General features: G+C 37.5%; 1 protein-coding gene across 1 annotated transcript; it reads right to left on the minus strand.

Annotated features, from left to right (window-relative positions):
• Positions 1–5,440: 5,440 nt before the first annotated feature.
• On the minus strand, positions 5,441–6,516 carry LOC308497839 (olfactory receptor 6E1-like; the record flags this gene model as incomplete). The annotated part of the gene is given in 2 exon segments (XM_081048940.1): positions 5,441–6,498; positions 6,501–6,516. Coding segments are annotated over 2 exon segments (1,074 nt in total).
• Positions 6,517–18,713: the final 12,197 nt, after the last annotated feature.

Consider the following 18,713-nt stretch of genomic DNA (forward strand, 5'->3'; position numbering starts at 1 on the left):
TGAAAAGGCAAGTGAGTGACTGACTGCCTTTCAGCTGTTTTAAATGGATTAGTGAGTTAATTTGACTGTCCCTTGAGTCTGGCTATTCTTGAAGTGATAGGATAGCTAGGTTTGGCAACCCACTCCCTAAACCTCAGATGAACTGCTTGTGTAGTTTACCTTACTCTTGGAAAGAGTCGTAACTACACCAGTGACCTATCAGAAGGGGGCCCTGATAACTGGACAGCTGTGGGTAAGGAGTGTTCATGGCACACACCAGTTGCACCTGCTGGGATCTGATTATAGAAATTGTATTCTGTCTCTGGCCAGACCAGGGAAGGCCTGACTTTCTGAGATCTGTAGCTCTTAGGTGGTGGTCACCCCTCCGTGGGTACCTGCCAGACATGGTGAGAAATGGAAACCTCAACTCCCTGTGTAACTAAGGATTCTTCCTTTTCTTCCTCACTGGGTCTCGAGAGGGTCAGGGAGAATATAAAAATGTCCTCATGATTTTATCCTTACTATGTGAATCTTTGTTTCTGGGTGAAGGAAAAGGAACCTGATTTACTTTCCTCCCCCTGAACTGGAAAATTAGTCTTTTGGTCATACTAAAATTCAAGGAGAGAAACACGTATGAATAAATATGTGATAACAAGATATTATGAGAGCTCTGAAGGCATGGAACTGGGTGTAGTCATCACCTAGCTTCAACCAAGTCATGGCCATTCTTGTTTCACCTAGGCCACCACCTGTTTTCCCTTTCCCCATATTATTGTGAAGCAAATCCCAGACATTGTATCATTTCATCTGTAAATATTTCAGTTAAGTATAAAAACAATAATATTCTTTGAAATAGAAATATAATACCATTATTACTTTAAAAATTAAAAAAATACTTTATCAGTCATCAACAGGATTAATTGCTCATTTGAATTGCCCTGACTATTAATATAGTCAAGCATCTTTTCATTTATGTACTGGCTCTTTGGGTTTGCTTTTCTGTGAGGTGTTTATACACATTTTTCGCTCATTTAGCTATTGGGTTTTTTTGTCTTTATATATTATATACAATAACTCTTTATTTGTAATATGTATTTTCCACTCTATCCCCTTCCTACAAGTCGATTCAAACCTATTCATGTAGTTATTTCTTCCTTGACCACTGGATAGAATGAGGACAAGTATGACAAATTTTCTGGCCATTCACATAGTTTTAGAAGTCTTTCTTGCATTCACTATCAGTCCAAAGAATGGGGTTATTAAATTGTCCAATCGTATGTAATTGTTAAAATTCTGAACCTCAGGGCCGGCCCAGTGGCTCAGGTGGTTTGAGCTCCATGCTCCTAACTCCGAAGGCTGCTGGTTCGATTCCCACATGGGCCAGTGGGCTCTCAACCACAAGGTTGTCAGTTCAACTCCCTCAAGGGATGGTGGGCTGTGCTCTCTGCAACTAGCAATGGCAACTGGACCTGGAGCTGAGCTGCGCCCTCCACAACTAAGACTGAAAGGATAACAACTTGACTTGGAAAAAAAGTCCTGGAAGTACACACTGTTCCCCAATAAAGTCCTGTTCACCTCCCCCAATACAATCTTTTTAAAAAAAATTCTGAACTTCATTTAAAGTTAAAATGTATGCCTTCCTCTACTCAGGCCTATTTCAGGCAGGGAATCTTCAGAGAGAAAAGAGTTTGTTGTTGACTTCATCTGTCTTAATTCTGCAAGCCTATCTCTCTCTTACATGAGCTTTCTAACTCCTCAAGGGATATGGGGATGGGATGGGGGTGGCACATAGGGGATCTCCGGAGAACCTAAAGGAAAGGAAAGGTGGTAAGGACAGAAAAGGTAATGGTGGTGGTGGTAAGAAGTGGGAGGACATGGGGTACAGCACAGGGAATAGAGTCAATGGAGCTGTAACAGCTGTGTACCATGTCAGAGGGGCAGTAGATTGGGGGAGGGGGTTATCACTTTGTGAGAGGTGTGAATGTCTAACTATTACATTGTTTTGTACACCTGAAGATAATAAAAATATATATGATGAATAAAGCTCTATCTTTGAAATTAAAAATAAAGAATTGGTAGGGTTTTGTTCTGTATATATTTTGAAGGTATAACCCACAGAATTTGCTGATGATTTGGTTGTAGGACATAAGAGAAAGAGGGAAGTCAAAGATAACAGTTTTGTTTTTGATCTGGAATCTGTCTTTTTTATTGTGGTGAAATACATATAACGTAAATTTTACCACTTTAATCATTTTAAAGTGGCATTAAGTTCACTGACATTATTGTGCAATCATCACCACTATCCATCTCCAGAATTTTTAATCATCCCAAATCGAAACTCAGTATCAATTAAACAATAAGTTTTTATTCCCACTCCCACTTCCAGCCCCTGGTTACGACATTTCTACTTTATGTCTACACAATTTTGACTATTGTAGGTACCTCATGTAAGAGAAATCATACAATATTTGTCCCTTTGTGTCTAGTTTATTTCACTTAGCAAAATGTCTTCAAGGCTCATCCATGTTGTAGCATTTATAAAAATTCTATTCTGTTTTAAGGGTGAATGACATTCCATTGTATGTATATACCCTATTTGTTTATCCATTCATTCAGCAATTGATTTTGGAGTTGTATCCACTTTTTTGGCTGTTGTGACCAATGCTGCTATGAACATGGACGTACAAATATCTGTTTGAGTCTCTGCTTTCAGTTCTTACGGTATATATCCAGAAATGGAATTGCTGTGTCGTGTGGTAAATCTATGTTTAACTTTTTTAGGAACCACTACACTGCTTTCCACAGTGGCTACCGCATTTTATGTTCCCACCAGCAATGTACAAAGATTCTAATTTCTCTACATTCTTGCCAAGACTTCTTAAGTTCTGTTTCAATTTTTAAAAATAATGGCCGTCTTTATGGGTGTGAAGTGGTATCTCACTGTGGTTTTGATTTACATTTCCCTAATGATCAGTGAGATTGCACAATTTTCATGTGCTTTTTGGCACTTTGTAGAATTGGGTTGTTTGTTTTTGTTGTTGAAGACACAGTTTTTGAGTTTATAGTAGATATATAATCCCAGTTTGAGATCCTTCTATGATAATTTGTCTAATTAAGTTTTCTATTTCTTCTTGGATTTTGAAAATTCTCTTTTTCTAGGAAATTATCCATTTCTTCCTGTTTTTCAAATTTGTTATTGAAGGTTACACCTGATATTTTCTTACACAAATCATTTTCTACCCTGAGTTATAGTTATTTGTGTACTTTCTATCTTTCATATTAAATTTAAAATTCTTCAAAGGCATAGATTAATTATTATCTCTCAGACAACATGGTACATTTCCTTGAATGTGGTGTTTGTGCAATCACTATTTTGGAATGAATTAATATGTTAATTAATTTCATATTTGTTCACTTACTAATTTGACCTCATTTTTGTCTTCATCAAAATTCCGAACATCTTAGTACACCTGAAGCTAATAAAAAATATATATGATATTAAAGGGACTTCTTTAAGGAGGAGAAGAAAAAAAGACCAAAAATATGAATAGTAAAATGGCAATAACTACATATCTATCAATACTTACTTTCAATGCAAATGGTTTAAATGCTTCAATCAAAAGACATAGGATGGCTGAATGGATAAGAAAACAAAACCCTAACTTATACTTCAGATTGAAAGACACACATAGACTGAAAGTAAAGGAATAGAAAAGGATATTTCTTGAAAATGAAAAAAAAAAGTGGGGGTAGCAATACATTTTACAGCAGACAAAACAGACTTTAAAACAAAGACTGTAACAAGAGACAAAGAAGGACCCAGCAATCCCACTTGTGGGTATTTATCCCAAGGAACCCAAAACATTACTTCATGGGGACATGTGCCTCCGTATGCCCATTGCGGCATTATTTACAACAGCCAAGATATGGAGGCAGCCTGCATGTCCATCCATGGATGAATGGATACAGAGGTGGTACATATTTACAATGAAATATTACTCAGCCATACAAAAGAATGAAATCTTGCCATCTGTGACAACATGGATGGAGCTAGGGGGTATTGTGCTGAGTGGAGTAAGTCAGACAGAGGAAAACAAATGCTATATTTCATTTATACAAATATGGGGAATCTAAAGAACAAAACAAACAAAACAGAAACAGACTCATAGTTATAGAGAACATTTTGATGGTTGCCAGATGAGAGGAAGTTGGGATGGGTGAAAAAGGTGACGGGATTAAGAAGCACAAATTGGTAGTTACAAAATAGTCATAGAGATGTAAAGTATAGCATAAGGCATATAGTCAATAATATTGTAATAACTATGTGTGGTGTCAGATGGGTACTAGATTTATTGGGGTGATCACTTTGTAAATTATATAAATATCTAATCACTATGTTTTACACCTGAAACTGATATGTTGTATATCAACTCTAATTGAAAAAAAGTTTTTTAAAAAACTTTTTTATATGAGTTAATATAACATTTTGAATATAAAATTTATAACATTTTAAATAAACAATGCTTTTGTTGATAGCTAGTTTGAAATCAGAAGCAAAAGAGGAAAGGTAGGATAAAAAATGAAGGAAAGGAACTAACTTTTAGTGAGAACTTACCACGTGCCATCACTATTTAAGGCACTTTGCAGAGAATATCTCATTTGACTTGTTTATAATTCTTTGGAATAGGCATTGTCACCCCCATTTTACAGATGAGAAAACTAGGGCTAAGAGAAGTAATACAACTAGTAGGTGGAAGAGCTTTTATCAATAGGAATGAGGAATTTCTACGAATTTTAATACTAAAAAAGCTTAAGTAGCTTATATGAAAAATATAAGCAGTTTGGCTTAGCCATGTTTTAAAATTCTTGCTGATACGTAGGAGTGTAAGTGTGACATGAGGACACTAATGAGGACTCTTCTCCTCTCCTCTGAGGTGTTGGGGAACCAGGCACAAAGCAATCGGTCTGCAAGTACTTATTGAGTATTTACATGTCTATGTCAAAAGGTTGGTGCTCTAGGCTTATGGTAAATTACAGAGCTAGTACCTGCCATCAAAGAACTTGTATTCTGATGGAAAGTCAGGCCAGGCAGACACAGATGGATGAGCAGAAATATTCAAATCTGACAATTACCGAATATGCCTTGAGGGTCCAGAGAGTTTCCTGGTTTATGCTGAGTTGCATAGTGACTGGCACCCCAGAAATATGTCATCAGAGATTTTTCTTTTTAATTGGGGAATATTGGGGAACAGTGTGTTTTTCCAGGATGTCAAGTCGTTTTTTTTAAATCTAGATGTGTGTGGGGGCGAGTGCGAGGGGGGGAGGCGCAGCTCAGCTCCAAAGTCAAGTCGTTTTCAATGTAGTTGTGGAGGGTGCAGCTCACTGGCCCATGTGGGACCCCATCCAGCGACCTGGGTGTTATAAGCATCGCACTCTAACCACTTAACTAACTGGTCGTCCATCAGAGATTTTTCTGATTGGGAAAGGCTCGATTTCTTGCAGCGGCTTGATATTTCCTTAGCTTGTCTGGGACTATCAGCTTTAGCCACTTGGTTCCATAGCTTTGTAAGAAGAGTTTGTTTGCCTGCTCCCTCAACACCTGCTTCACCTGTTTGTTTCTCAAGGTGTAGATAAAGGGGTTAAGCACTGGTGGCACCACGGTGTTGAGCAAGGCCACCACCTTGTTCCTGTCCCCCTGGCTGCCCTTGCCAGGCCGAATATACATGAAGATGCAGCTGCCATAGGAGAGAGACACCACAATGAGGTGGGAGGAGCAGACTGAGAAGGCTTTCTGCCTCTCCTTGCCGGAGGGGATGTGCAGGATGGTGCGGACGATGTGGCCGTAGCAGGTGGCTATCACACACAGAGTGCCCAGTAAGCTGCAGTTGGCCACAATAAAGCCCAGAAGCTCTATCAGACTTGTGTCTGCACAGATGAGTTCCAGGAGTGGAAAGTTGTCACAGAAGAAATGATTAATGATATTAGGACCACAGAATGGCTGCTGAAATATGATGAGCATTGGAATGGTGATGAGGAGGAATCCAGTCACCCACGAACAAAGCACTAGCTGGACACAGACCCTTTTGCTCATGATGGTGACATAACGCAGGGGGTTACATATGGCCACATACCTGTCAAAGGACATGACTGCTAGTAGGAAGAACTCTGTGGTGCCCAGGGAGAAATAGAGGAAACTTTGTAGGAAACAGCCTGGGAGGGAGATGGTCTTGTATCCGGTCAGGATGTTGGTCAGCATCTTGGGGAAGATGACGGAGGTGAACCAGATCTCCAGGACAGCAAAGTTGCGGAGGAAGTAGTACATGGGGGTGTGGAGACGCCTGTCCATGAGGGTGATGACCACAATGAGGAGATTCCCCAGGAGAGTGAGGAGGTAGGTCAGGAGGAGCCCCAGGAAGATGAGCATCTGCAGCTCATAGGCGTCTGAGAGCCCCAGCAGGACAAACTCGGTGACAGTGGTGTGGTTTGCCATGGCTCCTCTGACCTCTGATGGGATGGTCAGTGAGAGGTGTGCAGCATCAGGGTTCGTGATGTTCTGAGGATCTGAGGTCACCTGAACCTGAAAGGAAAGAGGGGTGAGTGTCGCACTTTGAGCGGAAGGAGTCCTTTATTTCTCTGAAGGACATATGTTCCCACCACTGAACATTCAGGCTTGTTACGCGGAGTTGCTGTCTCATGTCTGTTCCCAGATGTGTCTGTGTGTGAGAGACTAAGTGGTGATCTGCAGGGTGACCTAAGTAAGGCCCCAAACCAAAAATGATCCTTGTTTACTTTTTTTTAACCGAATATTTTGCCCTGATTCCTAAAAGAATTCCTTTGGCCCTAGCCTCATAACGTGTTTTTCATAACTTTTATTTTTATCTTTACTCCACTGTTAGGTCTTCATCCATAAGTAGTTCACATTTGAGGGTGGTAGCCTTTTTGCTTAATTTAACCATTCACTACACGGATCCATATCCTTGGGTAAACGAATTTAGAATGTGTAGACTCTGTTGCTATTTCAAGATTTCCTGAATCTTTGATGCCTTTCACTAGTATTTGGATTAATATAGAGGAAAGAGGAAATCTGTGAGAGAAAATCCCAATTGTCACAAATAGAAAAAATAATTTCAAGTCATATATGCATTAACAAAAATTTCTTAGTGGAAATTTGGATTCAAGGTTCTTAATGATGTTCCAAAATGACATATCCAGCCTCTCCTCTCATTACATCCTCCCATGGGCTCTAGATACAATAGACTCTTATGATGTTTTTGGTTCTTATCCACTTTATGCACCTGTGCTTTTGCACATATCCTTCTTTCATCAGCGTTTCAAATCGTATTTATGTTTTAAGTCTCTCCTCAATACGTGCTATCTTTTCTATGGAGCCTTCTTTTCTGAATGAATGAGTCTTCCCTCTGTAAGCTTCATAATTTAATTATATCTCATTTAATTATCGTTGTATCTTATAGTTGTTTTTCATTTGTTGCTCATTGGATAAAACTTCTTTATTAATATTTGTATTTTATACAGCCCTTAGAATGAGTTTCTCAAAATAATCAGTTTTAATAAACATTTGTTTGTGACTAATATCTCAAATGTTTGAGCGATGGATTTGGTGTGTTTGACAAACGAGAGGTTGAGGACATGTTACTTACGAGTATGTAATATTTCCTAGAGGACAGCAACCCAGCAGAGTCATATGCTAAATAATCTTAAATTGGTCCATCTGAAGAAGTTTGCTTTTCCTCATCAGAAGATAGAAATATCTCTCCATAAACATCTTCTAAAGGGAAATTCTCCATCTTTGAGATGGTATAGAGTTTAAGCTAGTAAATAGACAGGGGTCTGGTTGGGTCTGCTAGAGTGCTCCCATCAGCAAAACCCACCAAACCCTTAAAAAGATCTCTCTTTAAAAGTCAGCATCCCTGGAAGTCCCCTTCCTTAAGCAACCTCTTATCAACTACTATCTTAATTATCAGACAGCGCTGTAGCCAAAATTATTTGTCAGTCACTAGAGAATAAGATTGGGATCCAGTTTAGGTACTGGGGATAAAGGAGATGCTAGGGAATATTAGTAGGGAGGATGAAATAGTAAACTGTATCAACTTTCCCTTTTTTATGGTTTTGTCTTCTTTTTAGCACAAGCTACACTGTTCAAAGTCATTTCACAAAGTACCATTATATGTAACATTTGTTGACAATTATTAAAGAACACAAAACAGTTGATCAGCTTTTGAGGGTATAACTAGGACTATTCACGGGAATCTCAAAGTTGTCTAGATTCATCAGCAATTTGAAAAAGAAGTCTCTGCAGTTTAATCATTTGGTTCAAATGTGAGCCCAGGTGACCAAGAAACTTACTCAGCTCTTTCCAGAACAGAAGCAGGGTCCAAAATAAATGTCATACTCAGAAACATCATCAGAAGCTAACAGAATGAGTATTATTTAGGTGAAGTCATGGGTAGGACACATTGAGAGGAAGCTGGGAATAGAGACTAGATGAGGAAGAATTGGATGTTCGTGGGAGGGGGAGAGAGAGCTCTGGGTTCATACTGAATCATGAGCTTAGCACAGATGAAAAGACATTGTAACAGCACACAGACAGGGCTGCTGATAAACTTCTGTGGTTTTGTTTTCGCTGCTTCAAACCAGAGATCAATAGCTGGGAGCCCTTCCAGGTGCAAAGAGAAGTAAGGCACTTCATGAATCCCAGGGATTTCCCCCTTTATCCTACACGCTTGACGAATGAAAGGGGAGACTGGCTTGGCAGCCTGAAAGCCTGGACATTGGATGCACCATCCACTCAGATCATTCATTGTTTTAAGGGCCAATCATGTGCCCAGTGAGAAAGTCTCTACGGATGTCCTGGAGGTTTGTCCTGCCATAGCTGGAACTGCATGTTTTTCTGGACAGTTCTGGTACACTTGAAAGGAGGGTAAGATCGTCTCCTTCTAAGGAGGAACATTCATTCTACCCAGACTCAGCGTTGTCCAGCGTTTTGGGTTTTCCAAGGGGACAGTTACACAGAGCACAAGGTGGGACAGGCGAAGTGCCCCAGCGTGAGTGAGTAACTTACTGGCTCTGATTGGATGAATTCTGACTTGCCTAACATTGACCTGCGTGGTGGGGCTAAAGTTACAAATGAGACCCGGTGTGTGCGCTCGATGTTCCATATCCCATAAAGGAATATAAAACAAAGTGCCAGGAATAGGAGGGTTTGAGGAGGCCACAGCTGCTGTGCCATCCTCTGCAGTGCCAAGGTAGAGATTAGCCCACAGATCCAGGGTGGGGTATCTAGCAGCTCTCCGGGGAAGTCCCAGTCAGGCCATTCCAAATACACTACTCACAGGATTGAAGAAGATACCTGGTTCTCATGGGTATTTCTTGAGGTTGCAATGTTGTCTATGGGCTCTAAATGTAGATCTTATAGTATTGGTGTGAGATCTCCATCGCTCATGAATTTGATGACATTCTCTAAGAACACCTATCCTTTTCCAAAGCATCCTGAATGGTCAGCTGCATTCCCTGGGTGAGAGAATGGTTTCCTTGGACTTTGTCATCATTCAGCTTACAGGGTCTGATGAGTCCAGAATGTTTCGAAATTTTCCATTTTCCGCAGCTCATCTTGCGGAACGCCTTGGAAGAATACAGTTATCATTCAGTGCAATCCTCCTTCATCCTCTTCTTGGACTAATGGGGGTGATTAGGGGATTAATACTTTTATTACATCTTCACATTGGCGCAGTCTCTGTGAGATGATAGTTCTTCTGTGGACAACGTGGCTCTAAGAGACAATGGGTGAACTACTCCTCCTGGAATAAACACATCTATCTCTTTGTGGAGGGTTGCAGCTTTGTTTTCTTAAGGGATCTACTCTTCTCCCAAGTTTGATGGGGTTTGGGATCCCCAGAGAATTAGTATAATGAGCCTCACTCAGTCTCTTCCCAACTCTCTTGACTGTTACTTATTAAAACTTTGCAAACAAAAGTTTCTGTTGTTTGTTCAGATCAAGAAAAACAGTTACTTTTAAAGTAATAAATCTAATCATGCCTCTGAAATAGGGGGCTCCTATTTACTATTAGACAGTCCTATTGTTACAAGGATGTAAAGAACTATCACAAGTAATATCGAACCTTGGCTAATCCTATCCTGACTCCTACCTCGCTGGGGCTGGGGAATGGTAGAAGATGTGGTCCTCGGGGCAAGGGACAAAAGGAAAGAAAATGAAAAAGTTAAGATTAATTTTCCCCCCCAGCTTTATTGATGTATAAGTGTAAAATAAAATGGTACATACTTAAAGTGTACAATGTGTTGATGTGAAGTACATATACACTGTGAAATGATTACTACAATAAAGTTAATTTAACACATCCATCACCTCACACAATTGCCATTGTATGGTGTGTGTGTGTGTGTGTGTGTGTGTGTGTGTGTGTGATGAAGTGTCTTCTTGTCACTTTAAAAATTCTGAAGTGCAGGGCAGCCTCTCCTTGGAAGTAATATGTCCCAAATCAGAGCAAAATGCTTTGTGGCCCTCTTGCTTGCTTCAAGATAATGAAAATACTTTGGGTTGGAACTTGGGCTAGAGTGTTAGCACCTGTTGCTTTTGCCTTTATTTTCTCACTGTTATACTTGTAATGATGAAGTCAATGCAAACTTCCTTATCAAGCTTTAGAGGACTGTTCTTTGTGATTTGAAAAGTCACTGATTTCAGACGTTATGAAATTTAGCAGCAGTAACTTGCCTTCCCAAAGTGATTTGAAATGAGCGTCCCAGACAATGAACCTCCCTCTGACACTCAGCTTGTGCTTTGTTGTTGCTGTGATGATTTCGATTCTCCTTTCCTTGGTGTAGAAATTGATGCCACAGCTATATTAGGTACCGGGCAAAGGATGCTCTTTTTATCTGCCTTTTGCTATGAAATTGTGCTCTTCTTATCACTATGGGTTGAAGGACATCTTTGTACCTGAACACTTTGATTTGAGGGTGATGTTAAACAGATTTTGACTCACATAAATATTCAGTTGTGCTAAGAATTGCATATAGTATCTTGTTTCAATCAGGAGAAATGTGGAATGCATTTTTAAAAATGTACTAAAATATCACTTTTTTTCATTTTCCTACAAATTAATTTGTTCTTCATAGGACATTTTAGAAAATCCAAGCAAAAAGAGAAAAATAAAAATCACTTGCATTCTTATCACATGGATGCAACAATTACTCACATTTTAGAATAACTATCTTGTGCATACGTGTATTCATATACTGTATTCATAAAATAAACAGACTTTAAAAAAATAGATCATCTTGTACATGTTATTTAGCATCTCGATTTTTTAAAATAAAGAACTTACATAGTGTGGGGACCTTCCATGTCAGTAAATACATAAAATCAGTTTAAATTATTTTAATCAGTCTGCTATTTGTCTGTTTAGATATTTAGATTGTTTCCAGTTTCCACAGTTATAAACCATATTATAAAAAATATTCTTACACACATAGTTTTAAAAAATTATTAAAAGTTATAGAAGTGGTGCACAAATAAAAAATTCAAACATTATAGAAGACTATAAAATGAAATATTTTCTCTTTTCCTAATTCAGTTCACCACAAGCATCTGACAATACTGTCTGACTGAGGTTGTTCTTGTGATTATTATTTTATCTTTAATACTCTTTAGTTAATTATATCTTTAATTAATATTTCTGTCTTTAGTAACATTTCTGCCTTTTTTCTGTCTTTTGACAGTGTCTATGACCACGTTCTGAAAGATGAGGAATTTATTGCTTCTACTTCCCGTCTTTGACTCCTCCAATTCCAGACTGTAGTTACTTTTTGTTCATGCAATTATCAATATACAATATATTGGAATTCTATTCTGATTGTCAACTTTAGTGTTCTCAGATATCCCATTATCCAAGTTTAATAAATTGATTATCCTTCCATCTCTCTTCCCATGTTCCAATATTTTTAGCTATATTGTAATTTTATATTGCCAAGTTCATAACATTAACATTCTTATTCTGTTCTACAATGCCAATTAAATCTTCATATCTTATTTATAGGTTAATTTTAGAAATGGGGAAAAAATCAATAAATATTATTTACCATAAAATTAGATAAATATCATTATAGTTTGATTGAACCCAAGGAAAGAAATGTAATTCATGTTTTTAAAACTTTGTTGCTTGAAGGAAAATTTTCCAAATATTAAGGGCTAATCAAGGATGAATCCAAGTTTTGTAGGTCTTGAATCTTATACAATTTGGGAGGCTGTCTTCAAGAGAAAAATGACAAAATTACAAATACACACTGTTGGGGCTCATCTGTTGGCCTTGGAAAGGTCTCAAGTGAGTGAGGGGCCCTGAAGCTTTTATTCATTAATTTTAGTTTCATAGTAAATCTGCCTCTGGGTCTCGCAGATTCCCCTCAATCTGTTTTCAGCTTCTTTCACTTGTTATAGGTTATATTCAGCTGCTGCCTGGTTTCCAGGGTGTCCTCTTTCTTGGTTCCCTTTTCATTTTGCTGGAATTCTTCTCTAGCCTTTTATTTCACAAAAAATCTATTGGTACTCTGTACTCTGAGTGCTTGTGTGTCACATACACAATTTATTTTGCCCAAACTTGATTGATTGTTTGGCTTGATTGTTTAGAAATCTAAGTTCAAAACCATTTTCCCAACGTGGGGGATAAACAAAAAACTAAAAGAAATGGTTATTACCTTTAAAGGTAGGTGAGTGGGGTATGGGGCAAATGGGGGAGGGTGGAAGTGAGACTCCAAACAATTTTTAAAAATGTAGCTTCATTCTTTTGCTAAATAAAAGTATTACTTATAAAAAATAAAGTCAATAAGTAAAAATACACCCTCAAAAGTTTGTTCCATTGTCTATTGTCTTTGAGTCCATTGTTCCAATATTGTTCCATTGTCTTTGAGTATTAAGTGTTGTTAATGAGAAGTTTGGTGCCATTCTTATCCATGTTTCTTCTGGTAACCTGTATTTCCACTCCCTCTCTGGGAGCTTTCAGTATTTTTTCTACCCCTGGAGTGCTGACATTTCATTAGATTGAGTTTAGGAGTTGATCTTTTTAAAATTAATTTTGTTTGCCTCTACATTGATCATTTAGAAATGAATACTCATGAAGTTCAGGGAGATTTTCGTTAGCTATTTCTTTGAATATTTCTTTTCTGTCATTGTCTCAGTTTGAAAGTTCTTTTATAGACAGATCTTTGACTTCTGGATCCATCTTCCATGTGTCTTGAATTTATTTTTATATTTTTGAATTATTTATTTTCTAGTTTTTATTACAGAAAATTACATTTAATTCTTTTTTCTAATTAAATCTTCATGTTCATTTTATTATTCAGATAGTGCAGTACAATTTTTTATTTTTTATTTTTATTGGGGTATATTGGGGAACAGTGTGTTTTTCTAGGATGTCAAGTCATTTGTTTTTTGGTTGTTGTTTGTTTGTTTGTTTTTTCAATCTAGTTGTAGAGGACACAGCTCAGCTCCAAGTCAAGTCGTTGTTTTCAATCTAGTTGTGGAGTGTGCAGCTCACTGGCCCATGTGGGAATTGAACTGGGCGATCTTGATGTTATGAGAAACGCGCTCTAACCACTGTCACAACAGTGCAATTTTTTTTGACATTTGTGTTTTTAATGTCCAAGAACCTGTTAGTCCTCTGGTTGCTCCTTTTACTTCACAGACTGTATTTTTTATGGGTACCATATCCACTCCCTCATTTTGAGTATTGCATAAAGTAAAAATAAAAAAATTGTTTCCTAATCATCTCAGATTTCTCCAATGTTAGTTGCCTGTTCATCTTTGTACCTCTTTCTTCATGCTACTGATTTTTATTCAAATATCTGGTGGTACTTGAGTATCCAGTTATATTTGTGAATAAAAGTTTTGTTAAATAAAGGTAGCTGGTGTGGGTTTTTCTCCCAAGTTGGGTAGTTCTATTTCCATAAAAGAGCCCTTCCTTGAATGAGGGGCCAAACTTTGGCTCTGTGCAAGTTGGCTCCGTTTGTCGAGAAGGAGACTTCTCTCTAGGGTAGGAAGGTATGAATTAGGCAGGCCAGTGATCCACACATTATTGTTTGCCAAAGTGAAGATGTCTTCACTCTGGTGGTGATAGACTTTATTGTATTTCACCCTCTGGGCGGAGCTGTCCCTCTTTTGTCTTAACATTTTATTCTACTTGGAACTCAGCAAGTAGAATAAAATGGACACTGCTTTTCTCTCAGGTCTCAATATCCTCTCTAGGAGCCCATTCTAGATCACCCATAGGTAATCCATGGATCATCGTGCTTTAGAGAACGGAGCTCCAGCTTTAGTCTAAGGACAAAAGCCCCAACTATTACCCACTCTGTTTCTTGAAGAGGTGAAAGGAGGAAACCAACTGCTCCAACTGTTCCTAATGCCCTCTGTTTACACATCTGCCTGGGCTTCAGGGGTCTGTGGGCAGGTAGTTTATCCTACAATATGGCGTGTTTGGGCAGTGTTGATTGACATTTATAGTATAGCCAGTGAGAATAACTATTTTTAATTCTTTTATTAACCATTTGTATTTCTTTTTTCTTTCATTTTTTAAAAAAAATAAATTAGTCATGCTTGATCATTGCCCATTTTTATTGTAGTATTCACCTTGTTGAAAAATATTTTGTTTTAATTTGTAAGAACTCTTTATACAAAACTAAGAATCAGAAATGAGACATAATTATAGACATAATTTTAGTTTTCAAGAGAATTTAAAATAATTGTAAGAGCTTATATGGGAAGCTGTAGCAGAAATATAAAATCATTTTTAAAAATAGGTTTTTCTTGCACTGTATCAATGACTAGTAATGGACATGAAGATATAGCAATCTGAGTAGATTAATTAAATATTGAAGAATGGACAGATGGAAAAGAACAAGAACCATATGACTTCAAGCATATGTGGGATAAAAAACAGAAAGCAACAAATGAACAAACAAAACAAACTCATAGACACAGACAACAGTATGAAGGTTACCAGAAGAGAAGGGTTTGGGAGAGGATGAAGAGGGTAAAGGGGGTCAAATATATTGTGGGGAAGGAAGACTAAACTTTGGGTGGTAAGCACACAATGCAAAATACAGATAATGTATTATAGAATTGTACACTTGAAACTTATTTAATATTATTAATCAATATCACCCCAATAAATTTAATTAAAACATTGGAAACTGGAAAGGTGATTAAAGATTTAATAATGAAAAGGGGGAAGAACCAGATAGATTCACAGCTATATTTTGCCCAATATTTCAGGACCAGATAATTTCAATGTTATTTAAACTATTCTAGGTCACAGGAAAAGATAGAAATCTCTGAGATTCATTTTGTGAAGCCAGCATAGCTTTAATCTAAAACCTAAAAAGAAAAGATAAAGCTATAGAGCAAGCTTGCTGTAAAATGTAAGAGGAAAATTCCTAAATTAAATAAAATCTAGTTTTGTCAAAAGGATAAATCATGATCTAGAAAAGTTTATTCCAGGAATACAAGTGTGTTCAATATCAGGAAATCTAGCAACATAATCTATGACAATAGCAAATTAAATAAAAAATAATATGATCATATCGATAGATGCTGAAAAGTGATTTGATAAAATTTAGCAGCCATTTTTAATTTAAAAACTTTATATAAAAATAGGGATAGAAGAAAACTTCTTAAATATATCAAAGACCAGTTACCAAACAGACCAGTAAAGCTAATTGAAATATGGTTTCAATTAAAATTAGGAACCAGATAAGGATGCTTGCTATCAACATTGTTATTTGATATTATCTTGTAGGCTTTCTAGCAAACATGATCACACAAAACCAAATAGCTGGTCGAGACATTGGAAAAGAAGAGATAAACACATTTCTTTAAGCTGGTAACATGATTGTGTAAAACTCAAGAGGTTTTAGTAAAATATCACTGGAGTTCATAAGGAATAAGCAAATGGGAAAAATAATCTCTTCACAAGAACTACAGCAACAAGAATTATAAAACGCTTGTTTTAAACAAGAAAACAATTTTACACAAAACCTGAACAAAAGGATCCCACTATAAGTGATAACTTAATATAGATGAAAACTGTATTGTAAGCAAATGGGGAAATGAAGAGCCTATTAATAAGTGGTGGTGGTAAGCTGTCTATTCACCTGGAACATATAAACTTCATTTGCATTGACAAAGACTTTGTGACTCTAGAGATGTTTTCCTTTTGTCTTGGTTCTTTTGTTTTTAAGTGAGACTGGTGGAAAGGAGACATAGTTTTATTTTCCTTAAGCTTTTTACTTTAACACACTTCAGATTTATAGACAAGTTGTAAGGATAGAGCAAAGAATTCCTGTATATCATTTACCCAGACTCCCCATATGTTAACATTGTACCCCATTTTCTTTATCTTTTTCTCTCTTGATGTATTTCTCTTAACACAGGAGACTTTCATGTTTTTAATTCCAAAATATAGTTTCTTTAAACGTAAATGGGATCGTGCTATCCATATTATTTGACAACTAATATTTTCAATCAGCAGTTTACATATATATGTGTGTATGTATATGTGTGTGTATATGTATATGTGTGTATATGTATATGTGTATATACATATACACTTTCTTTTTTAACATCATGAATGTATATTTATTTTTGACTGAACAATTATTACATGAAATGACATATGAATCTATTCTGGCTGATAAAAACCTTTGTCTTGTTGATAATGCTAAAGTTTTACTTAACTACCACCTCTATTCCCTGATTCTAAAATGCTCTCTATCTAAATAGTATACATTCATCTAATTTATTCTTTTTAATGGTTGCATCGTATTTCATAGAATGATGTAACATAGTTTATCTAATTCCTTTCAATGGACATGTAGTCTATTTACATTAAAGAAACAACTATAATGTTGCAATACACATCTAGGTATATCTACCGTGTTTCCCTGAAAATAAGACCTAGCTGGACCATCAGCTCTAATGCGTGATTTGGAGCAAAAATTAATATAAGACCTGGTATTGTATTGTATTGTATTATATTATAGACCTGGTCTTATATTATATATATATATATATATTTTTTTTTAAGATTTTATTGGGGAAGGAGAACAGGACTTTATTGGGGAACAGTGTGTACTTCCAGGATTTTTTTTTTCCAAGTCAAGTTGTTGTCCTTTCAATCTTAGTTCAGCTTCAAGTTGTTGTCCTTTCAGTCTTAGTTGTGGAGGGCGTAGCTCAGCTCCAGGTCCAGTTGCCATTGCTAGTTGCAGGGGGCACAGCCCAACATCCCTTGCGGGAGTTGAAACCGGCAACCTTGTGGTTGAGAGCCCGCGCTCCAACCAACTGAGCCATCCAGGAGCTCAGCGGCAGCCCAGCTCAAGGTGCCGTGTTCAATTTTAGTTGCAGGGGGCACAGCCCACCATCCCTTGCGGGAGTCGAAACCAGCAACCTTGTGGTTGAGAGCCCGCGCTCCAACCAACTGAGCCATCCAGGAGCTCAGTGGCAGCCCAGCTTAAGGTGCCGTGTTCAATTTTAGTTGCAAGGGGCGCTGCCCACCATCCCTTGCAGGACTCCAGGAATCGAACTGGCAACCTTGTGGTTGAGAGCCCACGCTCCAACCAACTGAGACTTCTGGGAGGCAGCTCAGCTCAAGGTGCCGTGTTCAATCTTAGTTGCAGGGGGCATAGCCCACCATCCCTTGCGGGGACTAGAGGAAGTGAACTGGCAACTTTGTAGTTGAAAGCCCACTGGCCCATATGGGAATCCAACCAGTAGCCTTCAGAGTTAGGAGCACGGAGCTCTAACTGCCTGAGCGACCGGGCCGGCCTGGTCTTATATTATATTAAAATAAGACTGGGTCTTGTATTAATTTTTGCTCCCAAAAATGCATTAGAGCTGATGGTCCAGCTAGGTCTTATTTTCAGGGAAACATGGTATCTTTGAGTACATTTGATGGTATGGAATCAAATGGAATCAAAGTTGTACACATTTTATTCTTTTTCATTTTCAAATGTAATACATATGTATGGTGTCTGACGGTAGGACAAAGGTGTAATGGCCACCATAAACGCACTTTCAAACTAAAGAATGATGCAGGAAACTCCCTGGAATTAACATGATTTATTATAGGGTAATTTACTTACAGGGATGTGGGGTTGGAGGGAACAGATTACCTAGCAGTTCTGTGCAAATTATTCCATTAATAGACCCCTGTTACAATACTTTTTTATAGTATAACTCAGGTAGTAATGATTGTCAAGACAATGGGATAAAGAACACAGTATGTATCTGGGGCTATACCTCCTGGTGATCTTGAGGGTACTATCACCACCTTGATAATATGCAACAGTGCCCTTTTACATACATATTTTGTAAATATGTGCAAGGTAACCTGTAATATAAATTCCTAGAAATTAAGTCATTGAATCAAAGGGTATCTAATTATGTTTTGGATTTGGATAAATGCTACCACAGCCTGTTTTTAAACTGTTGTGTCAACTATACTGCCCCTACAGAGTATGAAAGTAAGCATATTGCCTAACCCTTGAGAGCACTGGGTATACTTTGCTGGGGAGTACAATTGTAAATTTGTGGTTTTAATAGAGAAAAACATATCTGCTGTTTTAATATGTACTCTCTGGATTACTAGTAAGTTTGAGCATATTTTTCTACATTAATTGGTACTTTGTTCCCTTTTTTTTGCTTACCAAAGTGATTA

The sequence above is a fragment of the Rhinolophus hipposideros genome (genome assembly GCF_964194185.1).
Source record: "Rhinolophus hipposideros genome assembly, chromosome: 5".
Lineage (NCBI taxonomy): Eukaryota > Metazoa > Chordata > Mammalia > Chiroptera > Rhinolophidae > Rhinolophus > Rhinolophus hipposideros.